At 46.8% G+C, this 17,942-nt stretch overlaps 1 protein-coding gene across 2 annotated transcripts in view; it reads right to left on the bottom strand.

The window, feature by feature from the left end:
- The window catches only part of FRZB (frizzled related protein), a 33,601-nt gene extending 18,961 nt beyond the window's left edge, over window positions 1-14,640 (bottom strand). Inside the window, exon 1 of one of the 2 annotated variants that reach the window (XM_039495848.1) lies at window positions 13,375-14,640. In XM_039495848.1, the coding sequence (XP_039351782.1) occupies window positions 13,375-13,834 (460 nt within the window). In that variant the 5' untranslated portion in view covers window positions 13,835-14,640. The remainder of the gene's footprint in view (window positions 1-13,374) is intronic. The other variant, XM_039495846.1, reaches the window with a different exon arrangement.
- Between the last annotated feature and the right edge of the window lie 3,302 nt (window positions 14,641-17,942).

The following is a 17,942-nucleotide window of genomic DNA, read 5'->3' as shown; positions in this document are numbered from 1 at the left end:
GCAAAGTGCCATTGACATCAGTGGTGTTATAAGTAGGATAAATTTCAGAATGGGAATATTTTTCAATAGCTTTAGGAACTGTGGACCAAATGCACAGCTGGGGTATATCAGTTTAGCTCCAGTGTAGTCAGTAGAGCTACACCAGTTTACACAAGCTGAGGATCTGGCCCTATTATCTAGTAATATATAAAAAAACTTTGGGGTTGAGAAACAGTTATGCATGTTGTCTATAGCAACCCCAACACAAAGCCCAAACCCACATAAATGAAAAATTAAGTCACCTAACACCTCCACCCACAGTACACCTTAGCATGACCACACCTGTCATACTCTGCCATCTTAACTCAGCTCCATTTTCAGCCTTGGGCATGCTCTCGTTTACCAGTTTATTTTTCTCCTCCCCCAGCGCTAGTAGTTATGGATGTTTGTTGTGCTGGCAGAGGTTAATTTGGGAAAGGGTTACGTGTAGAAAGGCAATTATAGGGGGTGATGTAAAAGTCTGGCAACCCTAATGGGCAGAGTTAAGGTTGTAGTGTATGGTCTTACTATTACCACACACCATAGATGTGTGTCTATGGGAGGAGGAGAAGAGGATATACAGTATATTATTAGGTGGCTTAACTTTTCATTTCCTTGTTTTGATGAGTTTGAGAGAGGCACATCGTGTGTGTAGCAACCCCAATTGCTTCACAAGGAAGATTTTTGTGTATTCATCTCAATTTATTTAATGCTTATTTAGGGGTGGGCATTGGACAAGTGGGGGGATGACATGTGGGGCTTAAAGTACAGTGGGAGAACATTTGATCCCTTCTCTGTTGTACAATACATTCTGACACAACAGTCTAGCTTCTCATAAAGAAGGCTTTATGTGCTCCTGGTCCTCATCCAATAGGTTTGCATGCAGCTCTCCCACCTCTCCGTCACTCAGTCACGCTTGGAGCTGCCCAGTCAGTCAGACTTCTGTGCACCCAGCATTCCCTGTCAATCAAGCTTCAGTACATCGAGCCCAATAATCAGGTTTCTGTGTAACCTGACCCAATCTATTTAGTTTGCACCTAGCATCCATTAAGTTTATGTGCACTGTGCACAAACTTTTATTCATAATGCAAATAATGGTTTAAAACATTTGTTAAAAAGATATAATAAATAAATTATAACAAAATAAACAAATAAAAACACTCTCCCTGTGGCCCTCAGGATCTACCTCTCTACCAAGTTTTGTCCAGACAATTGTGTACAGAAATTTCTGACAATGATAAACAGCAGGCCTGCCAAGGGAAAAATTTAGCAGAAGCCCAAATTCAAAGGCTATTGACAAATTTGTTTTGAAACACCAAACAAAAACGGCATCAAAAATCCAAAGGCCTAAAAATTAACTCTGTGTGAAATTTCACATCAATCTGCTAACAACTTTTAGAGAAAAACAAGAATTTCATGCCCCATTTTAAGGCCATTTTAGAACACAAGCCAGTAGGCGCCTCTATAAGACAATACAGTAATAAACAGAACCATGTCTTGAAATAACATTTGATAGTAAACGAAGATTATATGAGTTCCAAAGGAAAAGTGTAATCTCATTTATGTTCGAGACATGCAAAGCACAGACAAATCACAAATCTTCTCTGAACAAATGCAGACTCTTATCACTGCCAGAAACCGACAACGCTATGCTTTTGAAAACAACGGCCTTGTTATAAGGATCCCTGATCTTTCCTACAGCCCGTTCTACCAAATCCATTTTCAGCGGAAAACTGTAAAAAATAATTGAAAAAGAGTATAACATAAGACAACAATTCAAGGGCCAAAGAGTGGGAGGAAAGGTTTGAAAAGGGGAGACAGACAGAGGTGATTTGGTAGAAAACTTTGTTGTGAATAAACAACCTGTTATGGCTACGGGAAATCCAAGCATAATGTGATCCTGATTATTATTGCAATTAAAATGACATTGAGCAGCCTTACAGAAGCCATTTCAGGAACTCTGCTGGAAACAGCAAAGTCAAACTGAGGGGTTGTTGTCTGGGGACTTTCTTCAGTTCCTTTGATGAGATGGGAACATTCCTCAGCACTGCTGACTAAGAAATCCCTCAATGTGAATTAATTTAGTTTTAATTATCTACTTCAGATATTTATTGTTCTTTAATGTATCTTCTTTAACTGCAAAATATTTGCATTGTACAAGTACTTTAGGATAGGGCATTATGTCATCTCTGAACTAAAAATGACAGAACAACTTTCAAGGTAACAGGAGATCTGTCCTTAGATTCACACAGTGAATCCTGACTCCAGTATTCTGCTTAGATCTTCCACTGAGTCAATGGCAGTTCTGTGTGTTAAGATCCACCAGCAGTATCCAACAGCAGAATTTTGCATTTCATATGAAAATTAAGAATTTCTAGCTTTATTCACTTAAAATGATCACAGCCTTAGGTGGCACTTAACTCCACAAATCTTGACTTTGCACATAGATTATCAATACATACACCACAAAAGCCATTTTTCCTACAGTTCATGCTATAGATATATTAGGGAGAAGCAGTATATGGTCACCAGCAGCAACACCGTTAGTAAGGTTTAGAATTCTCTCTTCTTTAGCTCACAACTTTCTCAAAATGTCTCTTGTAAGGCTGGAAATATACATGTTCAGCTTATAAGTGAATATTTTTTCTGAAACTAAGAAAATGGTTTACTTGCATTTTTTATGCAGAGGACTAAAAAATGACAAATCTGACATGTACATAGTCTTCCCTGAGAAATGTGTGGTTTGTTACACGCAAAATACTGCCCTAACTTATACACTTGTACATTTTCATTGAAGTCCATGGAGCTGTGCAAAGTATGTTCTGAGCTGAATTTGACCTTAAATCTGGAAACAATTGGATTGGAAATAACAGAGCTAATAACATTTGCAAATAGTTATAATGAGCACGAACAGTTAATGCTTTTACTTATGTTTTAAGTGCTGCTAGTACCGGGGTGATGGAACAATTTTTGTAGTGGGGGTGCTGCTGCTGGAACCGTGGATTTAGTGTTTGTTGTTACTATTTCAAGCCAGGGGGTGCAGCAGCACCACTGCTGCTAGATACATATCTTTGGGCTTGGCTACACTTGCAAGTTGCAGCGCTGGTGGAGGCTTTCCAGCGCTGCAATTATTCTCCGTCCACACTTGCAAGGCACATCCAGCGCTGCAACTCCCTGGCTGCAGCGCTGGCTGTGCACCCGTTCTGGTTGGGGTATAAGGAATGCAGCGCTGGTGATCCAGCGCTGCTCATCAGGTGTGGACACACACCAGCGCTTTAATTGGCCTCCAGGGAATAAGGAGATATCCCAGAATTCCTGTTCAGCCACTCTGCTCATCAGTTTGCACTCTACTGCTCTGGCCTCAGGTGACCCGCCCTTTAAATGCCCCGGGAATTTTAAAAATCCCCTTCCTGTTTGCTGCAGCCAGGTGTGGAGTGCAATCAATTAATCTTTCCAGGTGACCATGCCTCCACGCGGCAAACGAGCCCCAGCATGGAGCAATGGCAAGTTGCTGGACCTCATTAGTGTTTGGGGGGAGGAAGCTGTGCAGTCCCAGCTGCGCTCCAGCCATAGGAATTATGATATCTTTGAGCAGGTATCAAGGTCCATGCTGGATAGGGGCCATGATCGGGATGCGCTGCAATGCAGGGTTAAAGTAAAGGAGCTGGGAAGTGCCTATTACAAAGCCCGCGAGGGAAACCGCAGGTCCGGCGCTGCCCCCACGACCTGCCGTTTTTACAGGGAGATGGACGCGATACTTGGGGGTGACCCCACTGCCAATCCTAGGACCACGATGGACACTTCTGAGCAGGGTGGGGGACAGGAGGAGGAGGAGGAGGCGGTGGGGGGGGAGGAAACCGCGAGTGAAGGTACTGGGATGGGGGAAGACACCCCAGAGTCCCAGGAGGCATGCAGCCAGGAGCTCTTCTCAAGCCAGGAGGAAGGAAGCCAATCGCAGTACACAGCAGTTGCTGAAGGACAAGCAGAGGAGCGAGTTACCAGTAAGCGGCTTTTATTTTCAGGGTGGAAATGTTTCGGGAGAGGAGGGGGGGTTAGGGCTGCATGCATGCATGCCTAGATGTGGAATAGCCCATTGATGTGGTCTATCACGTCGCGGTAATCGGCTGCAGTAATCTCCTCAAAAGTTTCAGCCAGAGCGTGGGCAATGTGCCTGCGCAGGTTTATAGGGAGAGCCACTGTGGTCCTTGTCCCAGTCAGGCAAACACATCCGTTTTGTGTGTGTTTACACACCTAGAGGGACATAGGAAGGAGAGAAGGAAGACTTAACTGAAGCTAGTGTTTCTCCACCTAGCCAATGAGACACAAAATATGTTTCACTCTGACCACAGAATCCCTAAAATAAAAAATAAAAAGGGAGGGAGGCACAATACAGCAAAGAGTCTCAGACTTCCAATCAGGTGCCCCGTAGTAAAGTGATCCTAGCATTTGTTTTACTTGCTTTACGTTCTGTGGTTGTGTTTCCTTCCCTCCTCCTCCCCCCACCCAATCTCACCAAGGGCACCACACACCTTCAAGCCATGTTTTTATTTCCTTGTAATACTGGGTGTCCATTCTACAATGCTCCTCTTCTGGGCTAAATGGACAAAGTTTAATCAGCCTGGGGAAGCCCTTCCTTTGATCTACTCTCTTGTCTACTCTCCTCTCCAAATGCAGAAATTCACTCATACCTTGACACTGCTCAAGAGTCCACTGATGTGATAGGCAATACATGGACCACCATTTAGGGGAATGGTTTCAGCTTCCATATGGAAACGAAGTAGAGTATCACTGGAAAATATGTTATGAATGCTACAAGAATGCTCCAAAATAATTTAAGGACCTTGCCCCTTCATGATGGATGCAAGTAAAGCCAAGAATTAAATATAGTATTTCTCTGAAATATTCAAAAACAGCATAGCAATCAACCTACTCTAATCACATATAATCAAGGCAACTGTTTTGACTGAAGCATAATTCAAGACTCGGCAAAGAAAATATCCATATCTTCAAAGTTACACTTCCATGTCCTGCAGGTGCACCATGACACAGAATTTTACTTTTTTTAACAACTACATTCCTGCCATTTCACATAAACATCTCCCATTTTATAAACTGGACGTTTCCAGAGATAAATGTTCAGCTCGCCTAAACCAACTCTTATTTAGTAAGTGCCCCTTTCTATCTGCTGTCGTTTTATTGTTACTATTTGTTCAGAAAAGCATCCCTATTCGGGACTTCAGCATTGTCATACATAGGGATAGACATAAGCACATCCTTAGGTATTTTCCTCAGTCAGGTCTTTAACACTGACAACATATTTGATGCTGCACTGTATACAAAAATGAAGACAATTCCTGCCTTCAAGCCCTTGGAATCTAAAAGCATGACACACAGGTGGCAGGTCACACTGAGTAATCCAGTGGTGGGGAGGACTGGTCATTTGTTTGTTTGTTTGTTTTTAAATGTTTGTAAACTCACATCTTGCAGGCTTTGCAGAATAAGTGAGTTTTAAGAGGGACCTAAATGAACAGAGGGTGACTGTTTGGTAAACTGAGGTGAGAAGAGCATTCGACTAGCAGGAAGTCAATATGGAACAACACAGAGACAACAACTCTCTTGACGGGGAGGGATAGCTCAGTGGTTTGAGCATTGGCCTGCTAAACCCAGGGTTGTGAGCTCAATCCTTGAGGGGGCCACTTAAGGATCTAGGGCAAAAATTGGTCCTGCTAGTGAAGGCAGGGGGCTGGACTCAATGACCTTTCAAGGTCCCTTCCAGTTCTAGGAGATTGGTATATCTCCAGTTATTACCTTTCACAACGGGTGGAGGAAGCAAATGGGGTAACAAGACTAGCATGAATGGTAGAGCCACTTGTGCACACAATAGCAATTTAGCACATACAAAATGGTGTACCCCCACATCTGTGGGTAAAATCGCTTACATGCGCAAAAGCTGGTGACAAAAATCAAAGGCCAGAGATGTAAATTTGGACCTTAGCACTCTCTGTTCCGACAACTGGAATGCAAACACGTTGCAAATATCATTTTCTTCTCCTTCCAGGATTGTCTTGATTTGGTTGATCCTGAAGACTAATCAAAGATATACAATTTCACACTGGCCTCCAGAGTCAGCTATAAACATTGGTGTATTTAAAGTTACAGTATCTTCTAAATACAGACTTGGAGATTTTCTCTTTTACAACAGTATAAAGGAATAGCACAAATTTAAGGGCCAAATTTTGGCTCATCTGCTCAGAGCTTACACCGAGCTTAGCCAGAGACCCTCTGCTCTGTGGCTGTCGATCTAGCTCCTTCCGTAAGGAGAGTGGACTCCATCCTCTCCACTGACTCATAAGAACGGCCATACTGGGTCAGACCAAAGGTCCATCTAGCCCAGTATCCTGTCTACTGACAGTGGCCAATACTGGGTGCTTCAGATGGAATGAATAGAACAGGAAATCATCAAGTGATCCATCCGCCGTTGCCTAATCCCAGCTTCTGGCAAACAGAGGCTAGGGACACCATTACTGCCCAACCCATATGAGGTTTTCAGGGAGTAATATCAGAGGAGGTAGTGCCCCCTCCCCCGATATCCCCATTTAAGGGTGGGATCTCCCAGATGGGTGACTGCTGAGGAAACAGTGAGGGGGCTGAGTGATCCCCTTTCATCCTCCTAATTCCATTTGTACAGGGGTGTTCTGCTCTGACTGGTCTGTTAAAACCTTGACTCCCCTCTCTCCCTTCAGAAAAGGAGGCAATAGCTGTTAATGGCAGAGGATGGGAGTGGCACAGAGTAACTGAGATTCCCCTTCACAGCAGTCATGAGGCTGAGTGAATGGTACAGTAGTGGCCATATCATCCCTTCCACAAGTAGGGGGCTCTGGAGTAACAGTAGAGAAAAGACAGAGACAGCTCCTTCCAGGGCCGCCCAAAGGATTCAGGGGGCCTGGGGCAAAGCAGGGGAGCTGCGGCGCTTGTACTCACCCAGCAGTGGCAGCGGGGGTGGGGGAGGTTGGGCCTTCAGTCGCTCCACATCTTCAGCAGCACTGAAGGGCCCCCCGCCGCTGAAATGCCGCCGAAGACCCGGACTGCCACCGGGCCAGGGCTCATGGGGCCCCTGTGGGGCCTGGGGAAAATTGCCCCACTTGCCCAGCCCCACCCTCCCAGGCGGCCCTGGCTCCTTCCAGGGAAGTGGCCTTTAAATCAGTCTGACATCATAGCCTGGATATGAAAGACAGAAGCCCTAAGCAGGGTCATGATAGGAATCACAACAGCCTCTCCCATGCAGCAACTAAGGATGGGCTTTTGGCTAGGGTGTTGCCCCAGCCCTCACCCAAGCTGGCCTCCTTATCTTTTGTACCCGTCACGTCCAGTAGATTTAGTAGTTGGGTGTCTGGTTATATTTCAAGCTCTGATAACACAGGCTCATGGGAACTCAAATGGACCAAAGGAGTTGGACTTTGCCTCATGGGAGAACCCTGTACCGAGCAGGGAACTAGACAAGATGATTTAATAGGGCTCTTTCAGTCTTTAATTTTACAGTTCTCCTTAAAATGGCCGCTAGAATGTGTTTACTGGAATGAAAAAATAGGTGGGAAAGACAGACCTGCCAGACCAGTGTTAAAGAAAAGCCTCTCTGTTCTTCACAGACTGGAGAAATGATCAAATGACAGTTCACACATGGAAATATTTGGGGCCTATTAGGGTGACAAGCTTAGAAAGGTCCCCGGTGACATACTACGTAAACGATACTGGCACAAGCCAAAGCTGCTATGCCCATTAATGTAGTGGTCAGTTAGACCTGATTCATCTAACTTGTTAATTAGGGCCACTCCCCTGACCTTTTGGGACACAGACACTCACTGATTTACATACTTGACCACTGACGACATGTGCAACATAAACTCTGTGAGGAAGAATGTGCATTTTTCAGAATCTGTATCAAGATGCTGCACTTCATCAACTGTAGTTCAAACTATGCAAAAGTGCAAGTCCGGGAGAATGGAGCCCAGAGTTAACTCTCTTCTGGTGAGGACGTTGGTGCTAATTACTGTGCACAGTTTCCCTATATGTAAACTGCTTTGTATTATGCATTTTTCCTCCCTTTGGCCTAATTATAAACCTGATGCATGAACGTCAGTCTCCTGAAAGCAAACAAAAAGAAATCTTTTCTGAAGATAAACAGAAAACCAGTCCAGTCCTTTTACCCAGCCAGAGCCAGATGAAGATCTCACCCTAGCAATCTAACAACTTGATCTGACTGCCAATCCACATGCACAAAAATGAGTAAAGAAACAAAATTTTATTTTAATTAAAAATACTATTTGCTATGTTGTGGATTAACTGGGAGAAACTCTGCAAACTGAGATTCTCTACAATGGGATAGAATATAAAGTTATTTTACACTGTGAGTCCGTATACTGCAAATTGTTCACTAGGGAGGTGGTGTGGTATGGTCTGGTGAGCAGAGAAAAGGAACTGGACTCAGGGCTCCGGGGCTCTATTCCTGACTCTGTCACTGACTATGAGCTTGGTTACGGCATTTAACAACCCCATCCTTAATTTGCCCTTTTACAACAGAATGGACTGAATAATACTTACCTTTGTCAGTCAACGTTTAGAAAGAAATCTGTGATCCCTGGACAAAAGATGTGATAAAAGTGCAAAGTCCTATTATTTTGTGGGTAATATTTTCATTTTGAATGATGAAAACCTTTTCAGTAATAAATGTGAATTTACACTTCCATTGACTGCAAAAGCAGCAAAGAGTCTTGCGGCACCTTATAGACTAACAGACGTTTTGGAGCATGAGCTTTCGTGGGTGAATACCCACTTCGTTGGATGCATGTAGTGGAAATTTCCAGGGGCAGGTGTATATAAGCAAGCAAGAAGCAGGCTGGAGATAACCAGGTTAGTTCAATCAGGGAGGATGAGGCCCTCTAGCAGCTGAGGTGTGAAAACCAAGAGAAGTTTTCAAACCTCAGCTGCTTGACTTCCATTGACTGTGCATTTCACCAACAATATTAGGTGCAGACAGTGCATTCTTAAGAGGAAAAAACTTAGGAGAAATGCCTTGTATACAAATCATTAACTAGTCTGTTCTTTGTATTAGTGATGTTTTCTAGTGGGGTACAATCCTCTAATAGGGTGATACCAGTTTTCTTCTGACCTTTTCTTAGATTAGGAATATTTCATTATTTTTTAAAAGGGAGGATTTATTCCCCCCCTCCCCAGAAGAATACCTTCAGTCCAATGGATAGTTTAATTTTTAAATCCCAGAAATCAGAACGTCATCAGGTTTCCAGACAGTGAAGTGTTCATGGATTTCACACTGGAATCATTCAAAGCGGTTATTGTGCTGCTGTGGTCCTCAGCAATAGGTAACTCGGGGGCAATTTTAGAGAAACTTCCTCCCTTCAGTTTTGAATGCCACTGCTTTCAAATATCTGTTGACTTGCCAAGCCTCACTCAGTTTGGATCCATTTTTTAAAGCAGTTTTGAAAGTATCTCAATGCTGCTAAGGAAAGAGTCTGTAAATGTGCTTCAAAATGAGACATTCACAAACCTATTCCTAATTTTGGAATTCAAAACCAGCCTCACTGAAATCCTCCCAGCAGGTCTGTAGCCCAGAGAAGCAGCAACAACAGATCTATAGACAGACACGCGGAGTTAGATGTGGGGTACAATTACAGAGGAAGGACAGGTTAGAAACGAATGAGGGGAAGGGTTAGTTATGGAAGTATAAGGAACAGAGTTAGCTTGAGGTATTGGTTAAGGGGGATCTCAGCATTAGAAGGGGTGGAAATGGTAATTTGAAATGTAGAAGTGGAGTTAGATTGGTATGGAAATAAAAAAAATATACGGGTAGGGGAAGAAATGATGGATGGGAAAGGTTAAATGGGCACATGAAGAGAAGAGTGCAATGGAATAGGGCATAAGATGTGACTGGAAATGGAGAAAGCGTTGGAGGAGGAATTATGGGGTTTGGCTTATATGGAGTGGAATGAAAGGTAAGGGTCAACAGAACGATGACAACAGTAATGAGTTACATACTGCACCTTTCATCCAAAGAACTTTGCTATGGGTCAGAATCAGAGGTGACATCAACGGTGGTATAAGTGAATCAACAAATTGGTGCAAGCTGGTGTAACTTACACACCAAAGGGGCTGAAAGATGGGGCTGCCACAGAATGAGCAACTAACAGAAGAGTGTAAGTAGGTGTAAGATAAAGCACAGGTGCAAGCCTGCTCTGTCTTAAAACTTCCTTTTCTCACTACACCATCGTCTTCTGCCAACTTTGGCATGTAAGTCAAATAGTTACCAGTACCAATAGTTAACTTACACCATCACCTATGGTATCTCCAAGCGCGATCAGCGATATGTATTTCTCTCTGATGAGATAAACACTGAGATATTTATCATTTTGTAAATATGCAGGATTCTAGCGCCAGAGCTTTGACCAAATTCCAGTCCTAGCCAAATCCCCAAATTACATATTGCCTAATTTGGCTTATCTCAGCTCTTTCAATCGGAAATAAATGGGTTTATTTCTCCATTGCTTGTCCTAGTACACTGTATTGCTGTGCAAAGTTTAACAGGCTCTATGTTCCATCCCAGAGGTAGCAGCTCAGGGATGGTTGAAGTTGTATCTTTTTGTATTAAAAAAGCCAGCGCCCAGCCAGTGAGAGCTTTGCAGTGTTCTGGCAGCACAAAGCAGTTGGAAAGCCAGCTTAACCAGCCACCTGGGGATTCTCCTGCAGTAAGAGGAACACCTAGATGGCACTGAAACAACCACCAATACTACCTTTACAGCTCCAAGCATGGCCAATGAAAGGGAATGGGGCCAGAGAGCTGCTGTGCTCTAGAAGCCTCCAGTGATCTCCTGGGAGGCCACTGCAGCCAGATACAACTTAGTAGCTCTGAGGCTTAGTAGCTCTGAGGCTACTCTAATTTGAACTGGGGCCAAACTGACCCTCATCTAACCCCAGGACCAGGAGACGTACATGTTATCACGTAGCCATCTTTACCACACTCATCCTTCAACTACACTGCCTGCAACCCTAATACAGCTGAGGTTCTGGCCCAGTATCTATGCATGCCGTAAAACTAGTAATATTTGTTTTAAGTTTATCTTAAAATAAATATGCAACAATTACTTTCTGCCGCTCTTCCCCCAGCTGCCATTGCACATGTCCTTGTGCTACTGCCGGCATGGGAACAGGCAGGGGCAACTGCTTCTCCTACCTCGAGCCTCGCTCCTCCTGTGGCCACCACAATCTCTCTCATGTTCCCACTGCCATGGAAATAGGGGCACCGCCACCTTGCTCCCATCAGCACAAGCTAGCTTGCAGCATGAAGTTCAACAAGCACACATGTGCAGCTGCTCTTGTCTATGCAAAATAAAGTGAGTGCAGCCAATTCCGGAAGGACACATGGTTTTAGTGAGTGGAGGGCATGGGGAATTGTATACACAGTACTGGGTACATTTATAGTGTGGCAACAGCCCTACTATAGTACAGTTATATTTACAAAATACTAAAGCTGAGCTAAAAAAATGGGAAATTGTTTCCATTTCACAGGATTTCATTTTTTCAACAGTTTTTACAAAAAAATTAAGCTACTTTTTGAAGAGAGAATGTTTCTGAATCTGTTGTTTTTCAGTAAACTAGAAATGTTGATTACCCGGCAATGGCATTGATAAAAATTTTGACTGAAAAATGTCAATTAAAAAAAAAATCACAAGAAGTTAAAAATTTCAAAAAAGTAAGAATTTCTTATGGAATTTTTCAGTTTTGGAAAAAGGCCATTTCAACAACAAATGTCACTCAAAAATCTCAATCAGCTCAACATAAATGCTAAACAAGAGTAAAAAGTCAGAGGTAACAGAAACTATTTCACACAAAAGAGCATAAAGATACTATCAGAAGGGTGTAGGGTTGGATGGAGGTGAGGGTTAGATGAGAGGTAAGTTTAGCCTATGGTAGGAGACAACAGGAGTGAGGGCAAGAGCTGGGTTTGGAAATGGGAGACAGGATCCAAGTGGCAAGTTTAGAATTCGAGGAACAGGTGGCAGGGGAGGGTGATGTTCAACCACACATGGATGCAGTGTCCACCCTGTTTGAAATAACATTACTGCAAGGCATTATTGTCCATTGTCTCTGCACCTTTATATGCAAGCATCACCTACCCACTCTCAGATGTCACCAGCATCCATGGAGTGAGATGGGAAGGCAAGGGGGGCAGAGGGGGAGAAGGGGCTAGATAGGGGAAGGAGGGACAGAAATAGGTTCTGGAAGAGAGCGTGAGATGCTACAAAGGGAAGAGGAGAAAGGGAGGAGAGTGAGATTCAGGTGTAGGAAAAAGGTCAGAGGGGAGAAGAAGAGGGATGGCAGATGGAGCTGGCTGGGGGCCCATAAACCTAGGGTTGACTGAGATCAGAGGTGATCTCCTTAACGGTCAGCAAGGCATGAGGGCTGGGAGTTGGAACCAGAGGGAGATCACAAGCGGGGTAGGCTGGAGTTGACTGGGATCAGAAAGGATGAGAACCGGGGACTGGATTCACAGTGTGCTGGGCACACGCAGGAGCGGGCAAAGAGGGTTCTGGGCTGGATTCACAGGGATGAGGGCACGGTGGGAGTGCAGAGAAGGGTGCAGGCAGGGCTCCTGGAGGTGCGAGCAGAGAAAGGAGCAGAGAGAGGTGCAGGATGGGCTCCCGGGGGCGATGGCACAGAGGGGAACAGAGGGGGTGTGGGCTAGGCTCCTGGGGGCGCTGGCAGGGAGGGGTGCAGGCTGGATTCCTGGGGGCAATGGCAGAGAGGGAAGCAGAGGAGGTGCAGTCCCGATTCCTGGGGGCGATGGCAGGGAGGGGAGGGGCTAGGCTCCCGGGGGCGCCGGCAGGGACGGGAGCGGGGAAGGGTGCAGGCTGGATTCCTGGAGGCGATGGCAGGGAGGGGAGCGGGGAGGTGCAGTCCCGGGGGGCGATGGCAGGGAGAGGAGCAGAGGGCTGCGGGCTGGGCTCCCGGGGGTGCCGGCGGGGAGGGGAGCAGAGGGGAACCGGGCTGGGCTCCAGGGGATGCCAGCAGGGAGGGGAGCAGAGGGCTGCGGGCTGGACTCCCGGGGGTGCCGGCGGGGAGGGGAGCAGGGAGGATTCCTGGGGGCAATGGCAGAGAGGGAAGCAGAGGAGGTGCGGTCCTGGGGGGCGATGGCAGGGAGAGGAGCAGAGGGGAACCGGGCTGGGCTCCCGGGGGAGCAGAGGGAGGCAGGGGCGGGCTGGGCTCCCGGGGGTGCCGGCGGGGAGGGGAGCCGAGGGAGTGCGGGCTGGGCTCCCGGCAGGGAGGAGTGCAGGGTGCGGCACTCACCGGCTCCCTCGGCGGTCACGATGGCCTCTGGGGAGATGCAGACGCCGCGGTCGTAGACGGGCAGCTCCTCGCAGGCCAGGCTCTCGGGCCAGGCGTGGCGGTACTTGATGAGGACGGGCTCGCAGCCGGCCCGGGCCCGCTCGCACACCGACTTGCAGGGCTTGATGGGCTCGTGCTGGAAGTCGATGGTGCAGATGGGCGCGTACATGGCGCAGAGGAAGAAGAGCAGGTCGGCGCTGCAGTGGGTGCCCAGCAGCCCCTCGAACTGCTCGATGGCCAGGATGGCGTTGGCCTGGGTGCTGTGGTGCAGGTGGTTGGGCATCTTGGTCATGTTCCAGGGCAGGGACTTGCACAGCGGGATGCGGACCGGCTCGCAGGCGGCGCCCTGGGCCCCGGGCACCCTGCTCAGGGAGAGCCCGGCCAGCGCCAAGAGCAGCGCGGCGGAGCCGCGGCACAACATGGTCCCGCCGGGCTCGGGGGTCGGGACCTCACACGCGCGCTTCCCGGACCACAGCGGCTCCGGCTGCCCACCTGCCCCGGGCAGGCGCTAGGGGTCGCGGCGGGATCGGAGCAAGGGCAGGGGGGATCGAGGGGAGCTGCCTGGGTGCGCCCCGCTCCTGCCGGCGCCGAGCACGAGGGAGGCCCGTGGGCGCAGCCCCGGCAAAGTTTGGCCAGGGCGGAGAAGCGCTCGGGACTCGCCGGGCCCCGCTCCGCAGGCTGCAGGGCCGGGCCGGCTTTGCAATGCGGGCTCTGTCTGCAGCCCAGCTCCTTTTCCCTTTCCCACCTCCTGGGCAGAGAGCCCCAGCTCCTCCTCCCGGCCCTCCTTAACCCCGCTCCTCGGGGCGGCGGCGGGGAGGAGGGGGGCCGAGATGACCTGAGGCTGCATTAACTTCCATCAGTATAAGACACCGCTTGTCCCGTCCCCGCACCCCCCGCCTCCTGTTTATCCCTCGGGAAGGCTGCGAGCTCTCGGTTTTCGCTGGAGCTGCAGCAAGGCAGAGAGGGGGAAGCCAGATCAAGCTAGTCCTTGTAAAGCGGCTGGAAAGTGCGGGGCAGCAGAAGCGCCCAGCCAACCCTGACAGAACCTCTTGAACCAGACCTGTAAGAGCTCACAGACCCACAAACCCACAAAAGCCCGGACCTCCTGCACATTGCAGGCCTCAGAACCTCGCCCACCCAGACCCCTAGGCTCTGGCTGAGTTGCTGAAGTCCTCAGATCCTGGTTTAAAGATTGCACGCTCCAGATCTACACTTAAGAAACACACCCCGCCTCCCCACCCTACCACGGAGGTAAAGAAACGGAGAGTCTCTTTCAGACACTCCGCTGGACACAAGGAGGCGGGTTTTTCCTTCCCGAGTCTCTCTGTTCTGGTGTAAACAATCACCTCTGGGGCTTTCTTTTCAAACGTAAGGGGTAGAGTTTCTGATCTGTCTTGCTGCACGGGAGCCGATGCCTTTGTGAATTGCAGCCCTTGCTAAGAGGGCTGCATTCATTCTGTCACTGCCCACCCCCTCCACAGCCAGAGTCCTGCGGGAAACTTTCCCCACGGTGGCAGAACGTGGTTCTTTCTCTCCTTCAGTCCAGATGCATTTAATCTAGAGGAGAAAATATGAAGCAGATCCATCCTCTAGCAGCTTGCTCCCTCCAACTAACGTAACCTCCTGTTCAGGGCATAGTCTAAAATGAAGTGACCTACAGAGGCACCTTCCCCTCTGCATTGGGGGGGGGCGGAGTGGGGGAGAGAGAGAAACGGGTTTAAATTACCAGAGAAAAAGAGAACTCCCTCAGAGGGGCAACAAAGCCCCCAACATAACAGGAAATCACCTTTGCTCTGCACCATTAAAATGTGCCTTTGTTTCAACGCAGTCATTTCTCACAGCTGATCATTTTTAGCCAAACCTATCCCCTTGGCTCCCACCCCCTCCCCCAGCACGCACAGTGGGCTATCTGTTTCTGGCCCTGGATTTGACTTGAAGGAAAGATGTTTAAAAATGTAACATTCACTTGCTGTTTATACGGCTTTGTTATTGCTGAAATAATTCTGGACAATGGCACCATAAACATTTTTTTCCCCAAAGAAAAGTTTGTTAATTTGAGAACAAAGAACAACAGACACTAAACTTGGATTAATTCAGTTGAAACACGGAGTGGCTTATTTTGGTGTAACTGTTTAGTATTTTTAACAACAAATAAATTAGGCATGAGAAATGTTAGCACTGAATTGTTGGAAAAAAGAAAATAGAGACATGCTGAGATAAATACTCCCCTTCTGAATAGTAAATTTGGAGATAGCTATATTCAAGCTAGAATGGATTTGGGACTCTCATTAGCAGAACTGTTCTGAGATGGAAGGTGACGACCTTCACACATCCCACACTGTTAAGTGGGAAACCACAATTATCATCATCAAACCGGCGACTGAATACTGACTGCCGACCTCCTGGTCAAAAGAGCAACAAAATAAGCCTGCCTTTTCAAGGCCAATGTACTAGGCAGATCAGACCTGCGTTAAAGATCTGCCAGTTGAATGTTGAAGACTCATGGTCCAAGAGTGATTATCTGGAGAAAATACTGAAGACAATCAACATCAATGTCCTCACCCTTCAGGAGATCCAAATTGCAAACAAAGAAAAAGCCCATTGTTACAAAATCAATGGCTCATAGCCAGCAATTACCACCCAAAATAAGGGCTGGCAATTTACATTAAGTGGGAGATCCACCAATATCTGAGCAACGTCAGAGGCAAATCCCCCCTCCATCTCTCTCAGTCTGCAGGACGCCACATACAGCAGCATGGATGTGAGGAGACCACACAGACGATGCACATCCTCTCTGCAGAGTGCATACTTTCATATGGATGCCCTACACAGTTGCAGGGGACTAGGCAGTTCAGGTCCTGAAGATCTGCCCACCCATGCCCTCCCCATCCTGTACACTAGTGAACAAAGTGTTAAACATATTGGTACTGAAAGGAGACAAGAGTAGCCATGTTTAACATCTTAGTTAACCCTAGGGTGGATCATAGGGTTAAACATGATGAGCTGACATAGAATCATAGGACTGGAAGAAATTTTGAGAGGTCTTCTAGTCCAGTCTCCTGCATTCAAGGCAGGACTTAGTATTACCTTGATCAGTGGTGGGCCACATGTGGGTAATCAGAGTAATCTGATTGTGGGCCGCGAGACATTTTGCTGACATTGACCATCCACAGGCACGGCCCCCCGCAGCTCCCAGTGGCCGCGGTTCACCATTCCCAACCAATGGGAGCTGCGGGAAGTGGGTTGCCCACCTCTGACCTAGATCATCCCTAACAGGTGTTTATCTAACCTGTTTTTTAAAATCTCCAATGATGGAGATTCCACAGTCTCCCTAGGCAATTTATTCTAGTGCTTAACCACTCTGACCGTCAGGAAGTTTTTCCTAGTGTCCAACCTAAACTGCCCCTCCTGAAATTTAATATCATTGCTTCTTGTTCTAGCCTCAGAGGTTAACAAGAACAATTTTTCCCCTTCCTCCTCGAACAACCTTTTATGTACATGAAAACTGTTATGTCTCCCCTCAAGCTGATCTTCTACAGACAAAACAAACCCAATTTTTTCAGTCTTCCCTCATAGGTCATTTTTGTTGCTGTTCTTTGGACTTTCTCCAATTTATTCATATCTTTCCTGAAATGTGGCACCCAGAACTGGACACAATACTCCAGTTGAGGCCTAATGAGTGCAGAGTAGAGCAGAAGAATTGCATACTGTGTCTTGCTTACAACACTCCTGCTAATACATCCCAGAATCATGTTTGCTTTTTTTGCAACCGCATTACACTGTTGACTCATATTTAGCTTGTGATCCACTCTGACCACCCAACCCCATCCCTATTTTTGCAGTACTCCTTCCTAGGCAGTCATTTCCCATTTTTACATGAGTGCTTCAATATGAGCATGTTCAGTTAGTGCTTCATGATCTGCACTGGCTACCTATGAATTTCCAGGTGGGGTTTAAGGAGTTGGTATGGATCTATACATCTAAGGAATAATATAACAACTGTTATCACACTAAGTCATTTCCTAGAGTATAAAAGCCCTTAGTGGAGCTGAGGCCAAAGTAGGTTTGTTCTTTGAGTGGTTTATATAGAAATTAAAGGAAAAGTTGGATTATTATATCCTGCAAAATTTGGGGTAATCTACAGTGATGCAAAATATATCTTGTAGACCAAACTGCCCTCAGTTATACTAGTGCAACCTCACTGTCAGTGAGCTCACACTGCCATGAGGACAGAATTCAGCTGTAAGTTGTCTGATAATGTTCGGAGCTGTGTGGATGTCTGAATAAGTTGATTAGGGCATACAGATGTAACAGCAATAGTGCAGATTTGACAAGAATGTGAAAAGGGATCGATTTCTTTATTCTTCTTCTCATAGCCATACCAAAGCAAGGCTAGGAAAGAAGCTGCCTCTAGCTGGCTGGAATTAATTTGTTCCCTTGTTTAGCTTTCTCCCCTTTCACTTCCCCACCCCCTTCTACTTCTCTCTCGCAGTAGTCAGTCAGTCAGTAACTGGATTAAAAACCAAGGT

Source organism: Mauremys reevesii, linkage group 11, assembly GCF_016161935.1.
Source record: "Mauremys reevesii isolate NIE-2019 linkage group 11, ASM1616193v1, whole genome shotgun sequence".
NCBI lineage: Eukaryota > Metazoa > Chordata > Testudines > Geoemydidae > Mauremys > Mauremys reevesii.
The sequence above is the reverse complement of the archived record's forward strand: the minus strand, read 5'-3'. Positions and strand labels throughout refer to the sequence as shown.